At 55.4% G+C, this 22,955-nt stretch overlaps 2 protein-coding genes across 3 annotated transcripts; one reads left to right on the top strand and one right to left on the bottom strand.

Annotated features, from left to right (window-relative positions):
- Positions 1-539: 539 nt before the first annotated feature.
- Positions 540-15,747, bottom strand: DRAXIN (dorsal inhibitory axon guidance protein). Its single transcript, XM_006259295.4, has 7 exons — positions 15,683-15,747; positions 8,252-8,730; positions 6,958-7,145; positions 6,002-6,113; positions 4,802-4,891; positions 4,430-4,519; positions 540-1,862 (listed from the first exon to the last, which is right to left on the bottom strand). The coding sequence occupies exons 2-7, from the start codon at positions 8,706-8,708 to the stop codon at positions 1,750-1,752; spliced, it is 1,050 nt and encodes a 349-aa protein (XP_006259357.1). The 5' UTR covers positions 8,709-8,730; positions 15,683-15,747; the 3' UTR covers positions 540-1,749.
- Positions 15,748-16,695: 948 nt separating this feature from the next.
- MAD2L2 (mitotic arrest deficient 2 like 2) lies at positions 16,696-22,702 on the top strand. 2 transcript variants are annotated; one of them, XM_059716668.1, is made up of 9 exons: positions 16,696-16,719; positions 17,570-17,621; positions 18,045-18,163; positions 18,451-18,522; positions 19,749-19,849; positions 19,952-20,046; positions 21,025-21,098; positions 21,456-21,548; positions 22,111-22,702. In XM_059716668.1, exons 2-9 carry the CDS (start codon positions 17,582-17,584, stop codon positions 22,150-22,152), a joined length of 636 nt encoding a protein of 211 aa, XP_059572651.1. In that variant the 5' UTR covers positions 16,696-16,719; positions 17,570-17,581; the 3' UTR covers positions 22,153-22,702. The 2 variants fall into 2 exon arrangements, with proteins under 2 accessions (XP_059572651.1, XP_014465921.1); XM_014610435.3 differs by lacking the exon at positions 16,696-16,719 and adding an exon at positions 17,317-17,394.
- The last annotated feature ends 253 nt before the right edge of the window (positions 22,703-22,955 follow it).

Genomic DNA, 22,955 nt, shown 5'->3' with positions numbered 1-22,955 from the left:
CACAGGGGTGGTGCCTTTAGAGGCAGACCAGCTTCTGGCCACTGCAGTGGGGCTGGGAGTGAAGCAGAATGCTGGTAGCTCTAACTAACTATTCTTGTCCTCTGCCTCACCTAGTGCCGCCCTGACCCAGAGACACACTGGGGAGAGCATGGGAAAGCTTTGCTGCCCAGCTGTGGGCCAGCCCTGGCAAGCAGGAAAATGCTGCTCCATGGTTAGACCTCACCATCCAGGCTGGCATTCAACAGCTCCAGCTGCTCTTGCATTAGCTTTCTCTTCAGCTGGGCCATGGCACTCTGTGCAGGTGATCTGTGGCCCAGCTGCTCTGTTGCCCTCCTAGGCTGTGTACCACACGTGCCCTTTCTGGCTTACCTTCTAGATTTAAATTCCTGAAGCTTCAGGAACTGGTGTTTTGTAGTTGATCCTCAGTCCTCTTCCAGAGCTCTGAAGTGTCCCTCAAAGCTCCCCCACCCAGGCACAGCCCCTCTCCTAGGCTCCTGTCCCAAGCCAGGCCAAGGCAAGGCAGCAGCAGAAGTCGAGCGCAGGATATCTATCATCTCTTTATTTACATCTCAGTGAAATGCACATGCAACACGTCACAGGATTTACTACCAGGCAACTGCTTGCCTCAGTCATTGGTTCCAAGGAAACCCAAGTTCCCCCAGAAAGCATCTAAACAGAATCGTTAAAATGAACCAACTCAGAAAAGGTCGCCAAATGAGTGACAGCTGCAGGCCAGGAGGCATCCCTATGGCCCTGCCCAGCCAGGCTGTCCTTTGGGAGCCACGGCAGAAGGGCTGGGAATGGGAAGACCTTTGGAACTCACAGTCCCTAAGCAGCAATGGGGAGAAGAGCCTGGCAGTGCCCCTGGCTCAGTGAGCTGGGGGCCAGCTTCTGCTAGTAGGACAGTTAGTGTCTCACCTCCCTACATCTCAAAGCTGCAGAGCCAAGATAAACTGTCCAACCCCCTTCGAATAAACGCACCGGCTGAGCCCTCTTGCCAGGAACCCCCTCATCAACTTGCCTGAGGTCACTGAACCAGACTGCCTGCCCAAAGGGTTGTCTAGTAAGAGAGCTCCCTCTACCTGTGAAGGCTGGAAAAAGTCAGCTCCTGCCCCTTGCCAAGAGCCCTAATCAAACATGCCCTGCCCTTCTGTAGCAACTACAGGATCCAAAGGGGCTCCCAAGTATGAATGGGATGAAACCTTCCCCCTTTTCCCCACTTTCCCATTTTACAGAAGGGGAAGTGGAGGCACAGAGAGGTGAAGAGACCCTCCTATGGTCTCAGGAAGCCAAAGGGAAAGCAGGAGTCCTTGCCTTGCAGAGAGCAGGAGCCCTCCATTCAACCGTCCCCAGAGGCCTTCCCTGATTTCCCATGTAACATCCAAACAGCTGGGTCCAAGAACATTTGCTTGCTTGGCCCAGCCCTTTCTATTCTTTCTAAAGAAGCAACAAGGATGGAGTCTTATGTTCCCTTTCCCTCTTCAGAGAAGCATTAAAGTTTAAAAGGACCTCCCTGCTACTCCAGTGGCTCCTAGCATGGTGGTCAGGGGCCACATCAGCCCATCTTTCCGGGATGACTGAATGGGAGAAGGGAAAGGAGGTCCTGAGCAGGGGGTCCTGGCACAGCAACTACTCTAATCTCATCCAACTCGGTGAGGCCCAGCACGTTCCGAGCCTGCAGCTTCAATCGTTTGGCCGACGTTTCCCCACCCCTCCCCACTGCTAGATATAAATAACTCGCCCCAGTTCCTACACATTAATGAATGACCCCTGATCGCCATTGGCTGACTCGGGCTCCACACAGCGCCCTTTCCTGCGGGTCACTCTCCGATTCCGGTGAAATTTGGCATAGCAGCGTAGTCCTGCAGGGAAGACAGACATGGTGAGCTGGGTCACTGGGGGAGGTTCGTGTGTGAAAGGGATACATGTCCACATGGGTATAGGTACTCAGGTGGGGCTGGGCACACAGGTAAAGTGGGGGCATGTGTATCTGCAACATCGAGTGCATTGGGACACTGGCTACAGCTAAGGCTGGGGGTGTTTCAGCAGCACTGATGCTCCCACCAGCAGTTCCTGCCTAATGGGTCTCATTCTTCTGCTCAGAGTCGCACCATCACCAAATCTGAGGTCAGGAAGGAATAATCTTTGCAGGTCAGAGGACTGTGGACTGTGAGAGTCACAGACTGTGAGAGTTTTGCCTCCCTCTGGAGCATGGTCCTTTTTCAAGGATCCAAGCACCTATTAACCAACGACATCACTGCAGTGGCTAGGCTTTGGCCGTGCCTTGGTCTCCCCTGTTTATACCTATGGTGTGCTGTAGGGCATCGATGGTGTTCTGCGCTTTGTGCCTTGTAGTTGTGGGTGAGGTTCTGAGCTGGTTACTTTGGGGATTCCTTATCGACTGCCCATAAACATGGGGACTAGACCTGATGGCTCAGAGACCCCTTCCAGCCTCAGGTTTCTAGGATACCCTTCCAACCATGTCCAGGTCTGTGATAGGATCGTTTGCAGTAGGGACTGTCTCATGTACATCAGTCCGGGCAAGCCTTTTGGACCAGAAAGACAGAGCAATCCCATCACCTGAGCTGGGCCTTGCAGGGGCTAACAAGCAGGGGACTCTTTTTTCAGATGCTGCTTAGCTTGCTGATTAAATCCCTTCTATGCACCTTTATAGCTGGGAATTCATTGGCCCGGGTAGAATGTTTTTGAAGCACCTTTGAATTTTCTTGATGGCTTGCAGTGCATCTTATGGAAAGGTCATTTGATCTCCCCCTATTGCTCCCTATTACTATTTAAGCGATCTCTTCTCTGGGAAACTACTGCAGCCTTAACGCGTGACAGCAGGAGCAGCAGTGGCTGTAGAGTGTCCCTCTCTATTTATTCCTGTGAAACTTCCTGAGAGGAGGTGTTGGCTTTTAATAGCAGTGATCCAAAGTCCACTAGACCCCTCCATCCATTTAACTGGATTTGGTTCAGGTCCTGAAGTGTAGGGAACAGGTGATGCTGGTTTACATGGCCTTTGATAAATCACTAAGAGGCAAGTACTAGGAAAGTAGCATCTGAGTTTAAAAGTGATCAGTAAATAGCTTTTCTAATCAGGGGTGTGTCCCCTCTGGGGATTTCCCTGGTAACTGATGATCTCTCAGCTGCCAGGACTCACCAGATCTGGGTTTGGGGCCTCCTGCCTCTGGCTGATTTACGCTAGCTGAGGGTACCTCAGCCCTACAAACTCCAGCCTTTGCTGTCCTTCCCTTGGGTGATGAGCAATGGCTGTTGCCAAGGCAAGTTTCCCCCAGGCTGCTGTGGAGATCCCCTTGAGGAGAGCATTTGGTCTCCATTGCTTGTGCAAGGAGGCAGCTGATACATCTGCTCCAAAGCACTGGGATCGGTTATGGGAACATTTGTCCCCTGGGAATGGGGGTGATGTCACAGGTCATGGAACAGATGGCTCTTCCGTGGGATGCCCCTGCTCTGGGCCACCTTGCTGCCGAGGGCTGGAAGGCTCACTCTCATTACCTATCCCCTCAAGCCATTTCCACCCCAGGAGAAAAGCGCACATGATCAGAGCCTTGCTCAGGCCTATATTTATCCTCCCACCACATCCCCTGGGATGCTGACACATGAGCAAGCCTGCAGACTCTGCATTAACTTAGCCTATCTCAATATGAGCCAGGGCCAGGAGCAGCTCTCCAGGGGCTTCCATAATAAACAACCTCCTAGGGCCGATCTACTGCAGCATCACGCCTGAATGAGACCTGGGCCTGGCAACCCACACACCCCCTAAGAAGAATATGGCCTCTGCATTCCAGGACCTCTCTATTTGTCTTATCACAAAGGAGGGAAAGGGGTGACTTGGTCAGGGCATAAAGATACCTCTATGGGGAACACAGCTCAGAGAAGGGGCTCTTCAGTCTACCCCACAAAAGTCTAACCAGATTTGGGGCTGGAAATTGAAGCTCGAGAAATTCAGGCTAGAAATAAGGCACAAATGTTTCCCCCTGGAAGGGAGATTCCACCTCAGGATAGTTGTTGAGTCTCCATAGCTGGCAATGTTTAAAACCAGGATCGAATGTTGATTAAAAGAGCTGCTCACACTGAAATTCATTCAGGGCTGCCTTATAGCTGGTGTTTTGCAGGAGCTCAGCCTGCTTGGTGGTCCTTTCTGGCCTGAGACTATTAAGCTTGTAAGCACTATGGACTCATTGTTCAGTCTGTTCCCAAGGGGTCAGCACAGAGCTGTGAATAACCTTGTACGGGTGGGGAAGGCAGCAGATTCAGTGACTGTGGGCACAGAGTGAGCTAATGGCAGAAGCAGGGCTAGAACTTGGGGGTCCTGGCTGCCTTCTTGTGGGCAAAGGCCCAGCTGCCTCTGTATAGCCTAACCTGTCTCTGGACCTGCTCTGGGGAGGAAACCAGGACTTGGACTCACCTTCAGTGCACATGCAGTCATCGTAACACTTGTTGTTAAGGCCTCGATTGTGCGGTTTGCAGAGGTGCTCACGGAGGTCACAGCACGAACCTGCCAACACAGCAAGCCACCAGCCGTGCAGTCAAGAGAGTGCACAGCCAAGGCATCCCGTACTCCCCGTGACTTACACCGACCTCAGGCTATATTGCTCTGCATGTTCTCTACCAGGTCCTCTACAGCCCGAACAGTCTTCATGCTCACCTCTGTACCTTCTCATGGAAAACCATAATAACCCTCCCCACAAATCTCACAATCCAGGCCAGAGACCAAACACAATGAATTTGGGATCCATCTGTGCAATCGGCAAGCTATAGGTATGAGGCTGACCCTCACCTGGGAGGCAATCGAGGTGGTGGTCGCACGGCTCTCCTTCAGCTGGTGAAGTTTCATTCCCACTGTTGGGGTTCTTACTACGGCGTTTCTCTAGGGAAGAGAAGAGTGACTGGTTGATGAAACTCAGTGAGACAGTTGAGTTTCCAGCCAACCAAACCTCACAGAGGTCCACACGGCCTGGTCTGGTGAAACAGTCCCACTCCTCAATTACTTCAGCCTTCTCGCAGCTTCACTTTTGCTAATTCAAACAATACCCACCACTACTCGGATGGAGTGGGAGGCCTTTGAAAGCTTCAGAGACCATTGCCCTTTGCTAGAAGCAGACCCAGGACCAAGTCATCCAGGATCTAAGGAAGTGCTAATCACAAGTACAGCTCAGTCCACTCTCTGCTTCTCCACAAGCTTGGATGCTCACTAAGAACAGAGGAAGTCTCCATTCTAATCTCTTCTACCTCTAACCGATCGTAACCCAGATAAAAACTGATGGACGGGCTAGGAACACAATGCTTCAGAGCATGAAACACAGATAGACAGAGGCAGGATCAAGTAGAAGCCTAAACAATCAACTGCGGTTAACTGAGTTAATTGTAAAAGCAATACAATCAATGTCTTGATTGCATATTTGCTCCTCAAGTACGTCTAAGGATAGGATCACAGCTATCTTGGCCACCTCCGCTGACAGGTCTATTCTATTTCCAGCTACACGTGAAAGCACTAAATAAATAATGTAATAAGGCATAGAAACCATTTGCTTTTAATGGGGAAATCTGAAGCAAATAGGACAGAGCGTGTGTCAACTAATGAAACGAGAGGAGGAAAGCTTGCAAATGCCACATCACATCCCAACAGAGCATCCTCCTGGTTAGGTGAAGGGTTCAGCGAGGTTTTCATGGAAACAGAGACGTGTCTATGATGTGAGTTGGCCTGAAATGTTCTAAACTCGCTACACGCATCCTCATCTTGATGAGAACACAGTTCGGGAGCAACCAGGCAGGAGCGCGATAGCCATGACCAGCTCTACAGTCAGTCTAACTAGAACACCAAGACAGTTAAAAGATTTTCTCTCCCCTTGCATTGCCACCAGCAAGCCTTTTCTTCAGTTTCCAGCACAGTTGTGACCCCCACCCCCTTCCTCTTCCTGATCTTAGAGCATAGGTGGAGAGGGAAGGGGTGATAGTGATTCCACTGGAAGTACAGTACCTTTCTTCTTGGCAGATGGCCACATTTCTGGCTTGAGGTCTTCATAATCTGTCCAGTCAAACAGAGCCATGTCCAGGGTGGGCATCACATCCCCATCCTGCCTGATGCGGACCTGCAGGCGACAAGGAGCAAAGCAGTAAGTAGCTTGTCTCTTCGAGGCGACTCCTATATAAAGGTCTCCAGGTTCTTTAGGACATTAATAAGCCCCCACAGTCCTTTTTCCTGCTGCCTTGGGAAAGGGCCACAGCAGACAGGAAATGTGAGGTAGGGGGAGTTTGAAGGGGAGATTGGCCATACTCCCACTGACTTCAATGGCGATGTTAGATCAATGCCATGTGCTGAAAATCCCCCCCTTATGGCTTCAGAGCAAGTCAGCTGCAGACCTAGGGGAAGAACTCATTAACTCCTGCCTTCTTGATCTCTGAGGCTGTGCTTCCAAGCAGAGGAGCTGACTTTTACTTTTGCCAGAGGGGGCTTAAGATGATGGACATGTGGAAAGTTTTATGCATTTTAGGTGACAACCCTCTTCCCAATGGGGGCCAGGGTCCTCGAGCCCCCACATACTCAGCACTTTTGCTTCCAAGAAGGATAGACAGAGAGCTCCTGGGAGACCAGCAGGGGTTGGGCAGGATGCCTAAAATCAAGGGACATCTTAATGAGTAAGAGGTGCCCCATTGTGTCTCAGGAGTGGAGCTAGGATACAGCTTGAGTGGAAGGAGATGACTGGAAGGGGATGGAAGGGAATTATACCTCTGGGGAGGTCTGGGCATCTCATTGTGGGTGCAGGGAGAAGATGGCCCATAGCAAACCTTGCCTCCTCTCCACAAGAGCCTGCTGTCTGTAGGTGAGAAGGGATGGCCAGTCTCAACTGGAGGAACCAGTTACTTCGCTCCCTTCAGTCCCTTGGAAAATCCCAGCCAATCACCTATAGCAGGTGTGCAGTAGCTGCCCCGTACCTGGGGCCGAGGGGACGTGGCATGAAGAGCGGACGGCTCCTCAGTAGAAGCAGCTGTGTCTGGCGTGGTGAAGAGGAGCTCAGTGGGAACCAAGCTGCTGGGATCTTCCCCCGGGAGGTTTGGAAACTGCTCCTCAAAGTGCTCCGGCTTCTTGTACAGAGAGCTCAGCCCGGGATCAGGGCCTTTGCCTGCCGGAGACGAGAAGGACACAAGCTTCATTTTCTTCAGCCGTCTGCCCCCGGGGTGGGGGGCTGTGAAGCTCTCCCCACATGGGCAAGGAGACCTCAGCCACCTTCCCATTCCCATCCACTGGGATCTGAGGGCAGGGGAGGGGTCTGATTCCTGCCCACCCCATTCCAAGTCTATCTCTCACAGGTAAGGCTCAGAGAGGACCACCCCATCTCTTTACTGTTATAATAGGACAATATTTGCTTAGTGGTGGCAACAGGGAGCCCCAGGCCTAGACCAGGGACACCACTGTGCTAGGTGCTGCACAAACACAGAATAGACAGCTTGCAGGGGGACTGCAAACTGCAAAAAAGACACAGAAACCCAGAGTCCATGGGAAGGGAGAGTCTGAAATAAGGTGAACACCAGCCACCAGGCTCTCAAGTTGTGTAAACTGCTGCACTACATTGGCTGGAATGGAAATGTATTGATTTTCTCCCCAGCTGGGGGCTTGGCCCTGGGAGAGTTCACACAAAGAGCTCCAGCCAAGAGAGAAACCAGCTCCTTGTTATATTACAGCAGCTTTTGGATTGGGTGATTTTGCACCTGCAAAATCGACATTTTTCACACGACTCTGCTCAGTTGGCTTCTGACCCAAGCTGGGAAAATTCACATTCTGGTGCCAAAAAGTGTCCCCCCCATGCTCTCAATTTCCACCCACATGGGTTTTTCTTTCATTGCTAGTTCTGGGCACATTGCAAGGTCAGCCTTGGAGCTTCTACCCACGCCTGCAATTTGTTGGCTCATCCCATGGCCCAATGGAGCGAAAGCAACAGTGTCAGTCATAAAGTTCGCAAGTGAACAAACTCTCCCCAGGCCTGAAGCCAATGGCGTGGCCAGGGCTCCCTCCTGCACCAAACCAAGCCTGTTTGCACCGAACTGCTAGGAACCACGAACACCTCTGATGTCAGGGTTCCCCTTGTGCCCACTGGAGAGGCTGGCTCCCCAGCTCCCTCTCACACGCATCCCACAGCAGACATGCTCCGCTCTGCCCAGCTACACACCCAGCCGCTCATGCACACACGTCAATTAAAGGTGCTATGAGCACCCCATGGAGTCCAGATACCTCTGTGCTGTTTCAGCCTGTCCCTGCGGCTGTGTCGACGGTGCTCCCGACTCTGTTTCTTCCCCCTGTCAGATCCAGGGGACTGGTTCTCCCTCTCGGAATAGGGGAACTCAAAGCCCAGAAACACATCCTTCTTTTGCTTCAGGGCAGCAGGCCGTTCGACTGCTGCCAGGGCTTCCACCCCTGGAGGCCTGCTCCCTAGCTTGAGGGCCTCCTCCCCTGAGGTCTGCCCTCTGGATGCCGCACCGTGGGCCCTGTCCTTCCTGACCACACCATGCCTGCGGTGGTGCCCCGTGGATGGCGGAGGTTGCCACAGCTCTGGGCTTTGAAAATGGTTGTTGTTCTCAGGGGTGGTTTTGGCTTTTGCACTGGTGTCCAAAGCGCTCACTGGGCTGATGTCAGAGAGAACCAGGACACATAGGAGAAGGAGCATGGAGGAGTCGGGGGAAGTTGCCATAATCCTGGGTGCGTCGCCTCACCTGGGATTCAAAGGAAATGCAACCAACATCTAGGTCATGAACACATAGACCCAGCTCCCACTCCACTGCTGCCCATCCTCAGGGCCAATATGGTCCCCTTAACCCCATCCCACTCCACCACCCCCAAACTGCGTGCCTGCCTGCCTCCAGGGATTGCGACTCGGACCCTGTGAAGAATGTGGGGGCTTTCTGCATTTCTTTTGAAAATCTGGCATGCCTCAGTTTATCCTGACTGATGTATTTGCTACCTGCTGGCTCCCAAAGGGTTAAGCCCTGGGGACACTGCAGCCCAGCAGTAGCAGCTCATCTCTGCAGTTCCCAAGAAGTAAAGGTCTCTAAGGTGAAAGGCCTGGTCCAGCACAAATGGGAAGCATGAAGCCTCTGGGGGGCAGGATGGAGCAGCACAGAGGCAGAGGGAGGCTTAAGCGTCAGCCCTGAATGAGAGGATGCCCAGGGCTTGGGGAGCGCTCCCTCCTTGGTTACCTCTGCCTGTCCCAGCCTTGGTTACAGGCAGAGGAACAGGCAGGGCCTGCAGGGGACCTGCGGTCCCAGTTTCATGTGCAAATTAAGGTAATTAATCAACAGTGACGTCTGCTTTGATTCCTGAATAGCCCCCTGCCCTTCCCTTTCACATCCTGCCAGCTGAGGGTGTGGGGATGGATCCCTGCTCCTACAGGCAGCCATGGGGCAGTGAGGCACCAGCTGTCAGGCTGGAGCGGACTGCCAGCCACGTTGGCATCCCGGGCCTGGCTGGCGCCAGCTCCTCACAGCTGGCTCCCTCCAAATGAAGATGTCAAGAGGAGCAGAGCTGGAGGCAGATGGTAGCTTTGCAGGACAGGCGGCAGCTGTAGGGCCAAGCAGCCTGGCAGGTTGTCAGAGCCCTGCAGCATCATGCCAGCCAGGCTGTGAAGGCCAGCAGGGCAAGGGCTACTTTGAGAAATCATCCACCATAAACCAGCAATGTAGCCGGGGAACAGCACTGCTCAGCTCTGGGAGACAGGCAGGGTGGGAGCAGGGCTGAGGGCTGGCAGTCCTGGGATCCGTCCCCTGCCTTGATGTAGACAAGGCACTTCATTGCTCCTTGCCTCAGTTTCCTTCTCTGTGGCCAATAATCCACTGGTGGCCCGGGCCTCAGGTTCCAGCTCCAGGGCACTCTGGGACAGGACACGGAGCACAGGCATCGCTCTCCAGTCCTCTCTGCATTCAGCTTTCCCCATGACCTTTGGCTTCTTTACTGCTGGCATTGTTGTGGTGAGATAGGGCTTCAGGCAAGTGCACACACACCTTCCCCGTCGCATCAATCTTTCTTCTTTCCCTCCCCCACTGCCTTTTTTCCCTGAAGACTGTTTCTAAGCTCTGCTAGAGCATTGACAGCTGTAGGGTGCTGGGCTGTTATCATCCCTGTGCAATTGAAAACACCAATTCCCAAGTGCAAGTAGTACACGTGCTTGGTTAAAGCAATGGCCCCATGTGCACAGGATCTGTAGGAGCCTGGGTCCGTGCCTGTACATGAACCACAAAGCAAGACCAATGTGGGGCTGTAACCACAGCACCAGAGTGCATCTGACAGTTTAGACCACAGAAAGACACCTGCTACGGACAGCCCCCTCCCCCCGGATCAATCTAGGGGTGTGGAGCTCAGCTCAGCCCCACCCCATCCCAACCCCCTTACTTCTGATTTACATTGACCTGAGGCCTAGACCACAGTGCTGTACCCATGAACCCTTCCTGCTACAGACCCCCTGCTAGCGTCAGTAAGGAAGGGAGAGAAGGAAACAGGTCTCATTTCCTTTGCTGCTAGCCCTGCTGCATCTGCCTGACCTGGACAGGGGGAGGCGCAAGAATTCTGGTGTTTCCCTGCAAACTTCCAGCTGTAAACTAGATTCAGTCTCTGTCCAGAGCATCTCTGCTAAAATCAATGGAAGCTACTCTGCATTCGCCCCTGCATACTAGAATAACACCTGGGACTGAGTAGAGGAGCTGAGGGTCCACCTTAGCTTCAGGGGGCCCCAGAGAACAAGACTCCAGCACAAGGGAAACTCAGCATGTGTGCAGGAGGCCAGCTGGGCTAAACCAGCATCAAGGGCATGCATCCGAGCAGCTCTGCCCAGGCCCAGAGCTGGAAACAGAAACTTTAGCATTCATATCCCTCACTGGCATGTGACTGGGAAGGGGAAGCCTTGGCCTCCAGGGACAAATCCTTCAGTCCTCAGGTCCTGTAGAGGTGCCCCAGCAGGCTCTGACAGCACTTTGCTAGGGCTGCTCCACACTGGTGCTCAGCGAGTAGGAGACAGCAATCACAGGCAGAACCCTGCTGTCCGTTTCTGTCCCCTCAGGAAAAGCCCCAAGCCCTGAGGTGCAGCCATTTACACCACCAGCGTGCACAGCATTCTGGAAAGGACGTGTTCCCCTACTAGTAAAAGACAGCTCATGGTGTGAGCACTGCGCTGGGGCACTAGAATGCCCCATTCAGAGTGCTGGGCATGGTGGGGGGGCACTGCGAAGTGCTATAGGCAGAGCAAGCATTCATCAGCACATGCAAGCTGGAGTGACCACACACAACTCTGCTTCACCTAATGCCCCAGCAGCCACTCCAGCAAGGCCAACACATAGTACGTGCTCTGAGTCTCAGAGTTCCTCTGTATCTGGGACACTGCAATACTCTTTGTACATAAGAACCTATGAAGTGCCACACTGCGTCAGACTAATGGTCAGTTGAGCTTAGTACCCTGTCTCCAACAGTGGCAGAAGTGCATGCTAGAGAGAGAGAACACTGAGGAACCAGATAGATCTAGAGCAGGGGTGTGCAAAATGCAGCCCACAGGCCAAATGTGACCCACCAGGCCATTCCATCTGGCCTGTAGGGTCCCTAAAAAATTTAGAAACTTAATATTTATCTGTCCCCTGGCTGCCTGTCATGTGCCCCTGGATGGTTTGCCAAAACTCAGTAAGTAGCCCTCTGCCTGAAATAATTGCCTGCCCCTGATCTAGAGTGATCTAACCCCTATCCATTACCCTCCCTCCATCACTGGTTTAGAGATGCCAGAGGAAACATCTCCAGCTGTTCTGTTCACAGCTCTTAAGAGATCTATCATCCATTAATTGGTCTGGTTCCTTTCTGAACCTGGCCAGGCAATCTGCTTTCACCACCTCTGGTAAGAGTCAGAGCAAAGGAGCAGGATCTCAGCCACTCAGGGCAATAAAGACTGGAAATGGCATCTCACCTTCTCAGCTGCAGGAAGCTGCCTGCTGGTTCTGATCACATGTGCCACAAGTCCCAATGACCTGTGCAGCCACACACCACTCATGCTAATTTGGCATCTCCCAGGAGCTCTTGGGGAGACCAGAGAGAGAGTTGGAGGCAGGACACCCGCACAGGGCTCAGCACAGCTCTGAACTTCAATGGGAGCTTGTCAGGAAATGGGAAAACGAGGGGCGTTTCCTGAGCTGCTTTGCTGGCACGAGGAGTCCGGCAGGGGCAAGCATGCTGCCTGCCTCCTGCCTGCACCAGGGCTGAAGGCTGCATCAATGAGAGGCTCCACAGTGATGCTGTAGCCCAGTGCTGATATTGTACCTGTCTGCAGAGGAGCACAAGCTGGGTTTGCTGCTGTCCCACGAGCCTGGACCATGGGAGCCCCCAATGCCAAGATCTACCTGCAACCTCTGATGCACCCTGTACTTTCCCATTCCCCCGGCCCAGATCTTTCCCTGAGCAGGCTGTAAAGTTCACCCCCAACCATGGCATCCTTTGCTTCACATGTATAAACTACATGCGACCCTATCTTGCTTCTTCCCCTGTGGGACCCCTGCCATACCTCCCAAGTTCACTCCAATGTAAACCAGCCTCTGCCCTGACCGTAGCACTCCTGGGCTCCACAGCACTCCAGCTGTTTGGAAATACAGAGGCAGCGTCACTCTGGTATCTCCGCTCTGCTCTCTACCACAGGCTGAATTCATGCACATAAGGAATGTGGCCCTGCAAAGAGGCCGCTTCTGCAACTGGCTTTAAAATAAAGGCATGTTATGTAGCATCAGATCCCCATTCTTAGGGCTCAGGTGAGCAACAACAGGATGAGCAAAGTCAGCTGATCCCAGAGTTCCTCCATTGGCACTGCTCAGACTGCACCCAAGATCCTATTTCCTCTACAGGGGCAGGGGAACGTGCCTCCGAATCTGCAGCACCCACTGAGCTTTCCCTGACAGGATCAGCACCTGCTAAGGGAGGGAAGTGTCTCAAGCAAGCACTGCCCAGCCCATGACAGGCCTTGCAACTCTGCTGAGTGCAGACAGGGTGGCTTAGGGGGCTTGCTAAGGGGAAATGGAGCCTTTCTTTTCTTAGGTCACCAGTTCAAACCAAACTTGGGCTAACTTTAGGTATTCATGGCTCATGTACAAAATGAATGTGTTAAGTCTCAGCTCAGAGTCCCCAGAAAAGCATTTCTATTTACGTAGTGGCTAAAGCAAGGACATCAGATTCATTCAGGCAAGTGGTTTCATCTCATCTCACAACTCCAGCCAAATGCCCAATAAGGGGAGAAAGAGAGCAGGAGCCCCTGGACAAAGAACAGTGGGATTCTCTAAAGCCGTCTGGCACCAAGGAAGCAGCTTGCCTGCTCCAGGGCTGTATCAAGATGGATCTGGAGTAAAGGCTCCTGGCCAGATTTAGCCTTGGCTGCCATGAATTTGGCTCGCTGCAAGAGGGCTACAGCTTAAAGATCTCCCTGTGCTCCAGGCAGGCACAGCAGCCACAGAGCAAACCTGCATGTAGCTGCATGTGTGTCTGCATCTGCATGTGTGGCAGAGGTGACGGACAATGAATCCCAGGTGCCTGTGCCAGGGCTTCCCGTAAATAAGTCTCTGTGGGGTGATGGATGGGCTGGGAAGGGCCTGGAGGAGAATAGATTCAGTGCGCGCTGAGCTAGCAGCACTGCCTGGAGCCAGAGGATAGCATTGTGCAGATAAATGAGGTTTCTCTTCCCTGCTGGGGCTCACTCCATCTGCTTTGCCGTTTCTGGAGGCAAAGGCTGGAGAACTTCACGTACAGTCTGCCGAGAGACCCTCCCATTTCCCAGAGATCCCCAGGGACACAGGCCTGCAGGGACCCCAACTTCTCCCCCACCCCTTGCAGGCAATGCCTCAGCCCAGACTGCGGGCACTTATTCCTGCATGTCCTGGTTGCCTGATTGGTAAACAGCTTTTTGCCTGAGCTGTCTCCGTGCTGGCACTGCCAGCCCAGTGTTTTCTTCACCACTTGCTCATGCAAACAAAGCCACTCAGCCCCACACGCCAGCCCTCTCAGAGAACCCATGTTACCCTAGGCCTGCTTCTACCCACTGCCCACATACTCCTTGAGCTCCCCTTTCTCCATCCTGCCTGCCCTTTCCATTGGTACAACACCAGTCCCTTTCCTGTCCAGCCTCTGGGGTCCTGTGTGCCCTCAGCTCCCTCTGGATTGTGGTTCCTCCAGCGTCTCAATTAGTCACCTCCAGACAGCTTGGAATGGAGTACCCAAGCTTGGTGACTACTTTGGAAAGCACCAGCTTCTGCCAGCTGCCCCTATAGAGTTAGGAGCAGAAGCCAGTCTCTGGTCCTGAGCTATGGCAGTACCAGCTCTTCCCATAGCAGCCAGCTGCAAACACCATGCCACAGGCTGCCAGCCTGAAACTTAAGGAGACAAGCAGTTTGGTGCACCTAGTGGATGACATCCCATGGCTACAGATACTGGTCTCTTCGCAAAACTCTCCTGGCCCCAAGACTTGGGCTCTGTTTTTATATAACCCAGGACCCACCTGGGACCTGCCAGAGACTGATTTGGAAGGCTGCAGCCTGCAAACTGGAGAGGGGTACCTGGCTGCATACACAATCCCCTCCGCTCCACCTCTCTGCTGGGCCTTTTCTGGAGTGGCTGATGCAGCCATCACCAGTGAAAGATGTGTGACCTGCTCTCCGGCAGGGTCTGCTCTGCCCAGTAATGAGATTTAAACAGCAGCGGGTCTGAGATTAGCGTCCCAGACATGGCCTCTTGCTGTCACTGGGCGCTGAAGGGTCTCCAGTTGAATGCACAAAGCAGAGTGACAAATAGGACCGATCAATAGGAAAGGTCACTAGGCACCAGGCTGAGAAGCAGCAGAATGATAAAAACACCCCCAGGGCTACACCACACAGGGATTTGGCCTGGTATCACCAGCCATCAGGCAGAAAGGGGAGCCAGTCCCCCTGTCCCCCAACAGACCAGGAGGCTGAGACAGCCTCTTGCCTGGATTTTGGTGGTTCTGGCCCCCAACTCCCCGCGAGAAACTCCCGGTGCAGTGGAAACACAACCGGAGACCAGTCGAGCCGTGGGGTGCGGGAAGGCTGCGGGTCACCTGCCTTCTCCGAGATGAGTCGCGGGCTGTGAAAAGCCACTGGCCGGGGCCAGGGGGTTCGTGCAGAACCGAGATCCCACTTCGCAGCCCCAGGAGCGGCTTAGGGCACAAGCGGGACCGGCCGAGCGCGTGTGCGGGACGAAGGGAGAGCTCCTCCCGATGCAGCTGCCGGCCTGCGGGGCCCAGCAGGAACCCGGCACAGGGGAACTTTCCGCGCAGGATCAGGTGCGAGTGCGGGCGCAGGACACGTCGAGCGGTCCCGAGCCTTGGAGCAGCGCGGGGGGGGAGACTGATCCGCGCCGCAACCGCGGACAAAGGCGGCGCCGCTCCGGATCTGAACCCGAGCCGCCCCAGTCCAGCCGGGCTGTGCGGGACAGGGGAGATCGAGGCGAGCCGGGGCCGGGGGGAAGGAGCGAGGACGCGGGGACCTTTCCGCGCGGCCCGGGGCTCGGGGTAGGCTGGGGGCTCCCGTAGGAGGCCGCCAGAGCCTTCAGCCAGGCTGGCCCGCCCGCCCCGGGCCAGGCAGGTGCCTTTGTCTGCCGCGGGCGCGGAGCCCAGGTGCTGCGGGGCGCGGAGGCGCTGCCTACCTGGTGCCGCCGCGGGCGCTGGGTCCGGCCGCCGGCGGGGAGCGGCGCGGCGCGGCGCGGCGCGGCGCGGGGCGGGGCGGCGAGGAGGAGGAGGAGGAGGAGACCGCGGCGAGGGGCAGCGGGGGAATGCGCGGGGCAGCCCGGGGACTGCGGGCGCATGGTGCGGGGCGGGGCGGCTCCCGCCGCTGCCGATCCCGGGGGGAGGAGACAAAGGCAGGAGACAAAGGCAGGAGGAAGCCCCCGGCCCGGGGCACGCGGCGGGGCCGGAGCGGGGCTCTCGGGAGCCGGCGCCGCCCCCCGCGCACCTGTGCGCCCCGCCCCGCCCCGGGGGCCGCGCCGCGGGAGCATCCCCCCGCGCCCGCCGGCGGCGCCCGAGAGCGGCGGAGCCCGGGATCCGCCCCCGGGGCACCTGCCCCTCTCCCCGCTGCCCGCCCCCGCGCCCTCCGGGACCGGCTGGTCCAGGTGCCCGGAGCCCGGCGGCGGGCAGGGACCCCCGTCCTGAGCGGGCGGACTCCCACGGGGGTCCCCTGCCTCGGGGAAGGCGGCCGCGCGGGGTGAAGCTGCCCCTGGAGCCGCCACGCCTGAGCCTCGTGGGGACCATCAGAGCTCGGCCCCGCCGCCTCCTCATGCAGCCGGGCTTGCCCCGACTGTGAGCCGGTTACACCCCGCAGCGACCCGCGGGTCAGGGCAGGATCGGGCCCCGAGAGTGAGCTGTGGCTCAGGGATTGGTGCCACCGCCCCCTCCAAATCTAGGCGCTTTCCTCCGGGGGGGCTGCCCTGCCACAGCTGGGGGCACAGACAGGGAAAGCCTCCCTCTTGAACCCCACGGGCCGCGGGCCAGGCGGGAGGCTGCCGGGGTGAGCAGCCACAGATACTGTTAGATGCTGCATGCATGCCCAGACCCTCCCGCGGCGACGGGCAGTGCCCTTCTGCCCATTAAACGCATGGGAGAATGGAGCCACTGAGGCCACGTCCAGCCTTGCCTTCCTGTCCTCTTGCTCTCGTGTCCCAGCTGTGCAGCCCGGAGGCCAGGCCAGGTGAGCCGGCTTGTGCGCGCTCCCCAGTGCTGCCCTCGGGCTCTGGGTCCCGGCCGGGCCCCTGGCACACACTCGGGGCCACTCTCGCCCGGCCACAGGGCCGGGTTTCCAGCCTGGCGCGCGCAGAGGGGCTGAGAGTGGCTGCGGGGTGCTCTTCAGATCTACCCAAGGGCTGAGGCGCCCAAGTTCAGCGCTGCTGGCTGGAGCCGTCCGGGAACCGACAGGCAGTTGCCCCAGCTGCATCCTGAGGCGGGCCCGGGCAGGCGGAGCCCGGACCTGGAGAGTCGCTGCCTCGGCTCCCTGCCCGCGGGCTGCCCTGGGGAGTCGTGCTCTGCGCTGCCGGGTGGGGCTGGCAGAGAAGCGGGCGGACGCCCGGCCCCGGCCCCTTTCCCCCAGCTCAGAGCAGAGTCACAGACGAGGAGGGCGGCGGGGAGCTCAGGAGCCCGCACCCAGTCCACACCCTGCTCCAGGCAGGACCAGCCCCAGCCAGACCGGAGCTGCGGGCCCGGGAACGTCCCTCCCCCCGCGGCGTGGTCCGTCCAGATGTTGCGGGCGGGGCACAGCTGGGCGGGGCGCGCTAGGACCCGGCGGGGCGGGGCGGGGCGGGGATACGTCACACGGCGGCGCCGCCGCGGAGGCCGAGCCGAGCCGAGCTGAGCGGAGCGCGGCCGCCGGGTAGGGCTCGGGCTCGGGCGCCTAAATCCCCTCGGCCGCAGCAGCGCGGGCGGGGGGAGGAGCGGGGCACGCGGCCTCGCCGCCGCCGGGCTTGGGGGCGCAGCGGGTGCGGGGCCGGGCCCAGCGGGGCGCAGTCGAGGCAGGGGCTATTCACGCCTCTCCCCCTTGCTCGCAGGTCGGCGGGACGATGACCACCCTCACCAGGCAGGATCTCAACTTCGGACAAGGTAGCTCCGTCCTTGCTGTGTCCGGGGAGGGGGCTACCATAGCGCGACCCCCGGCGGGCACGGGCGCTGCGCTGCGCTGCCCTGGGTGCGGGGTCTCACGGCCACGGCCTGTATTGGGAAGGGAGACGTGCGACAGTGCTTTCACGTCCCGCAGAGTTTGCACGGCCAGATGTTTCGATCCGCTTGCCGCCCCTTCCCCACCCGGCTTCAGTTCTTCGCTTCCTGTCCCAAACCGTTGCATAACATCGCCCTGACGCTCAATAGCTGGCAGATCCCACACTAATGAGCATGGCAGCAAGTGTAAAATACATTGAAATCCCTTGGGAGGAAAGTCGCTGGAGCGTATGGTACAGGTGCTGCAGCCGTGAAGCTCAGCTTTCCTTCCCCTGCTCCGCTCCACCGCCTTTCCTCTCCGCTCTCCAGTGGTTGCAGATGTCCTCTCCGAGTTCCTGGAGGTGGCTGTCCATCTCATCCTGTACGTCCGGGAAGTTTACCCCATCGGCATCTTCCAGAAGAGGAAAAAATACAATGTGCCAGTGCAGGTAGGAGACCCCCAGTCTGCAGGTGCACGGGCTCTGTCTGGGACACTCCTCAAACTAATTCCTCCTAGGAGATATGTCCAGACGAATTTCCCCATAAGGCAAAAAGCCGTTGTCAGATGGTCACGGCGTCCAGTAGCTCCTGTCTGCTGGATTTGGCCTGCCAAGCCCAGGGTGAAAATTTCCCCTCCTCATCGTCCACCCCATTTGCCAAGGCTGCTACTCCTCCCTGCCTTTGAAAAAAACAGGTTACTCTTATTCAGTGCTGACTCCTCATTCTGCTTGCACAGATGTCCTGCCACCCAGAGCTGAACCGGTACATTCAGGACACCCTGCACTGCGTGAAGCCACTGCTTGAGAAGGTAAGGCCGTGCCAGCCTCCAGTGGGCAGGATATGTGCCCTCCTATCCACTCCCTTCCCCTCTGGCCTTGATACAACAATTGTGCAATTGTTCAGTGCAGATTAGGCATGCAGGACCTCCCATGGCTAGTGATCCTGTCTTCTGTGTAAGATATACCCATTGAGAAAGTGAGAGATCCACTGTCTTTTCATAAAGCTTTCCCCACACCCAGGTCCAGATTTGCTGCTTTGCATTTTATTACCCTGAGCTTGCTTCAGGGCCACCGTGGCCTTAACTATACAGTATATTACAAATTAATCCCAGAAGATTAACATGAGTTCATTTTAACAGCCATGTGGAAATCACTGGGGGTAGTCTTGAAAACAAAGTCAAGCACATGATCCAACTCCTGATTCTGTCTGTGGGTGAAAGGGACTGGCTGTTTGGAGCTCATAGCAAGATCAGGCCCCTGGCCCATTCTTCACTCACTGTCACTGCTCTGTAGTTTGCATGTCCCCTCAGTTTGATGTCTGAAAACAAGCCAGTTTCACTTCCCAATGTAGTTTTCAGTTCACTTCACCTTTGAGCATTAGCACAGAGCTACGGTGTTGGGATTGCAGATGCTATGGGAAAGATCGTTGGCTTTTCTGTTCTGAAAGTGGCGCTTCCACTGGGTGTAAGTCTAGATGCATCTGATCCAAAGCACTTCCTAAAAAACTTAATCTTTACATAAGGTCAGTTTTGCGGCTAAATTTGCCTCACTGTGGCTCCTTGAACCTACAGCCCCGATACAAGCTCTGTTAATTCTCCTGCTCTGTGCATGTGGAGGCAGAGCATTGCTGTGATACTTCTACAATGAGCGTGAACTGTCTGTGGCCTCTTACTGTCCCAGATTTGGGCATGCAGAGAACCTGCCTTAAGTACCATACTCTCAGACCAAGCTTGGCGGGAGTGTAGGCCTCCGACTGTGCTTTGCCCATTGCTCCCCTAGAAATGCAGCATCAGGAGATGGGAAAGTTGCATTCTGTGGAACACATCTCCCTGCAAGTCTTAGGGTAACTCCTGCAATTAAGACCCCTTTCTGGATATTACAGTGACAAAGTGCTTGATTGTAGCCATCTGGCAGGCATTGCAAAGCATTGGGACAAAACTGCAGTGAAGCAAGCCAGTTCCTGATTGGGGGCAGTGGAAGGGCAGGGGCTGGCATGGAGCTCTCCCTGAGTACAGCTCTGGATTTGTGCTTGCAGAACGATGTGGAGAAGGTGGTGGTGGTGATCCTGGATAAAGAGCACCACCCAGTGGAGAGATTTGTCTTCGAGATCACACAGCCGCCTCTGCTGTCTATCAGGTAATGGTTTCCACATGGCTGGCCAGAGCCTGCTGCCCTCTCCCTGCATGTGATCTGTTTTGGTGGTGAGGAGGCTCCATAACAATCCCCTTCTCCATCCAGCTCGGATTCCCTGCTGTCCCACGTGGAGCAGCTGTTGCGTGCCTTCATCCTGAAGATCAGCGTGTGTGATGCTGTGCTCGACCACAACCCCCCAGGTAGGGCCCCAGTGCCCAGAGACCATGAGGCCACTTCCCTCTCACTTGTCCGTACACATTTCTGGGCAGAGCACCAGTGGGAGGTGTTCACCGGGTCCTTGGATGCCTTTGAGGACCGGTGGGTGCAATAGGGGATACTCATTAGCCGGGTGGGCCTTGGGGCCCACAATATTTTGAACGTTACAAATAGACAGGTAGGGCCCCAGCCCCACCTTTGCTCAGTGGCAACTTTGCAGAAGCATGATGTCAAATGCTTGGCCAGGAAAGGCAGCACCGTACCACTGAACTCAGGGCCCTCACCCAGCCAGCCACAGCAGCACCTGTAAAGAGAGCTGGGCTTTATATAGTGGCTTTTATCCCAGCAGCATTTCAAAGTACATGGATACAGCATGACTGAAGTGCAACCAGCTCTAGGGTGGGGTGTGCAAAAACACAGGCCACACCTGTGGATAAAGGTAGGTCTGGCTTAGAATGTGGAGTAGAATCCTATTTCCACACCAAGCTCTCTTATCCTGAAAGTCTGCAGATGTATCTGGGCAAACTGGAAACACAACATAGTCTTCAGCAGGATGAAGGCAGGCACCAAGCGTCAGGGTCGTGACAGGGGGTCTGTGCCATGGGGGAAACGGGAGGTGATGCAGGAACTCTGTAACAGAGTTAAGGAAATCCCTATTCCGCCTTAGTGCTGCAGAGATAGGGATGGGTTTGTGGAAGGGCAACCAAGGTGGGGTGGGGAATAGAGGAGCTTGGGGTGTGAGGTCTAGGCAGTACTAGGTACAGCACTGAAGTGAGAGCCAATTATTTGAGAGGATACACATGACCTTAATGACCCCTGTGCAAAAGGGCTGTGTTCAAGCATTTGGTTTTCAGTGGACATGGGGCACGGAGGTGTCCGTTAGTCGGTGCAGTGCTTTGCTTGCACCTTGGATGGTACCTCCCCTGACCGTGCAATGCCAGTGCCTGCCTTTTTCCTTGCAGGCTGCACCTTCACAGTCTTGGTCCACACACGGGAAGCTGCCACGCGCAACATGGAGAAGATCCAGGTGATAAAGGTGGGTAACACCCTTCTGCAGTAGGTGATCTAGGCCCATCCCCTGGCTGAAGGGCAGCTATGGCCTGGGGTGTTGCCTAACGAGGAGCTGCTCTATCAGTCACTCTCACAAGGAGGAATTCCATTGCTGCTCTTGAGTCCCTGTCCAGACCTAGCTTTGGTTCCTTGCATGCCCTCCTCTTTCCTCACAAGCCCCTAACTCCCTCCTTACCCCTTTACCACAGACTTGGAGCTGGGGAGATGAGGAGCAGCCCTGGGCTGCCAGCTCCTCCCAGCCCTGCTTCTATTTGTAGTCCTCCTGGGAGCCTAAGGAAGCTCATCCCCCCTGTGCTAAGGCTGTTGTCTTCTCTGCCCCCAGGATTTCCCATGGATTCTTGCAGATGAGCAGGATGTGCACATGCACGACCCCCGGCTGATCCCCCTGAAGACCATGACCTCTGACATCCTGAAGGTGAGCAGAGCTCCCGAGCCCTCCCTGACCTGCACAGGAGGCTGGTCTAGGGGTGGCCGAGATAGGACCAGCTATAACGGGTTCTCTTCCTTATGTAAAGCTAGAGACACAGGTGTGGTGCGAGGCACCACCAGAGCAGAGATGGGTGGGTTTTTGGACTACCACTGCCCCCCTCCCCGCACAATTTTTGGCTCATTGGCAGGTTTGTGCCAACTGTGGTGAATTGTCCAAAAATGTTTCAGCATTTTATAAGCCAAGTGCTTCGTTTGCTTCTTATTTCAAAATGGGTTGTTGCAATAGCAATATGTTTTCTCAACATAAAATAGAAATTGATGCTATAGCCAACCATTCTGGAAGCTTCACTTTGAGCTGACCCCAAACAAGGACTTAAGGACTTTTTTTGGACCTTCCAATGAACAGAAAAAATTGTCATTCACAGAACTCCACTCCCCAACCACCTCCCCTGAGAACAAAAACATCGAGCTAGTACTGCACCTTGTGAACAGCTGAGTGCCTCCTGCAGGGTTTTTCTTTGCTTAATTGCTTCCACAATCTCTTCCAGATGCAGCTCTATGTAGAAGAAAGAGCCCACAAAGGCACCTGAGTCCTTCTCTTCTGATCACTTTCAGCCTCGTTCAGACCTCACCAGATCTTTCAGGGGAATCCGGTATCTTCTGCTGGGACACACTTTATCTCAATACCAAGCATTTTTTCAGCTGGCTTCCTGAGCCAGTGACTGTGTTCATGGGGCATCTTCTGCCAGCCTGGCTGCCTCTGGGTTAAAGTGCTCTTACTGCTGTATATAGAACTGACTTCAAACATGGAGCAAGAGCCTGTACCTGTGTACGTGTGTGTGACTACAGAGATTGTTACTGTGAGTCCCTGGCCAGAGGGTGGAAGGATGTAATGTGGCCAATGGGTGGAAGTCAGGGCTTGAGGTTTGGGTTTAGGAACCTGCCCTATCAGCCTGGATACTTCTGTGTGGATCCATTTCATGAACCTGTGAGCATCCAGCTGGGTACAGCCTGGAGGAAGTTTGTGCTTATTAGACAGATTTATCTTTGCTGAAGTTGCTGGACTTGCACCAGGGATGAGTGTGTCCATTGTGATTGTCATGTGTGGTTTTCAATAAACATGGAGTGTGTTTTAGCCTAGCAGCTGCTCAGGGGTCTGTTAAATCAGATGCCCCCTGGCAGAGGGGTATGTACTCTCTGATCGGAGCAATATCTCTCACCTCACACCTGACTGGCTCCTCTTCCCCTCCAGTGTCAGAAGCCGGAGCTAGCTACAGGCCCTGCAGGAGGTTTCCAGGGCCAGGTAGGAAAGGTGCTTTGGTTTAGCCCTTAGATCCCTTGGAGTCCAGGTGGTTGTATAGGGCTGAGCCCCTGATGCTACATGCTTACCAGC

This window comes from Alligator mississippiensis, chromosome 13, assembly GCF_030867095.1.
Source record: "Alligator mississippiensis isolate rAllMis1 chromosome 13, rAllMis1, whole genome shotgun sequence".
In the NCBI taxonomy this organism is placed as follows: Eukaryota; Metazoa; Chordata; order Crocodylia; family Alligatoridae; genus Alligator; species Alligator mississippiensis.
This window is presented reverse-complemented; position numbering and strand designations above follow the sequence as displayed.

What these genes read in the sequence shown, in the direction of transcription:
- DRAXIN (XM_006259295.4), bottom strand. Translation starts at nt 8,708, where the DNA reads ATGGCAACTTCCCCCGACTCCTCCATGCTCCTTCTCCTATGTGTCCTG. An exon ending in CCACGTCCCCTCGGCCCCAG is followed by an intron (nt 6,114 to 6,957) that starts GTACGGGGCAGC and finishes TGTCGCCTGCAG; the next exon opens with GTCCGCATCAGGCAGGATGG. An exon ending in GCCATCTGCCAAGAAGAAAG is followed by an intron (nt 4,892 to 6,001) that starts GTACTGTACTTC and finishes TCTCTTCCCTAG; the next exon opens with AGAAACGCCGTAGTAAGAAC.
- MAD2L2 (XM_059716668.1), top strand. Translation starts at nt 17,582, where the DNA reads ATGACCACCCTCACCAGGCAGGATCTCAACTTCGGACAAG. An exon ending in TGAAGCCACTGCTTGAGAAG is followed by an intron (nt 18,523 to 19,748) that starts GTAAGGCCGTGC and finishes TTGTGCTTGCAG; the next exon opens with AACGATGTGGAGAAGGTGGT. An exon ending in GCTCGACCACAACCCCCCAG is followed by an intron (nt 20,047 to 21,024) that starts GTAGGGCCCCAG and finishes TTTTCCTTGCAG; the next exon opens with GCTGCACCTTCACAGTCTTG.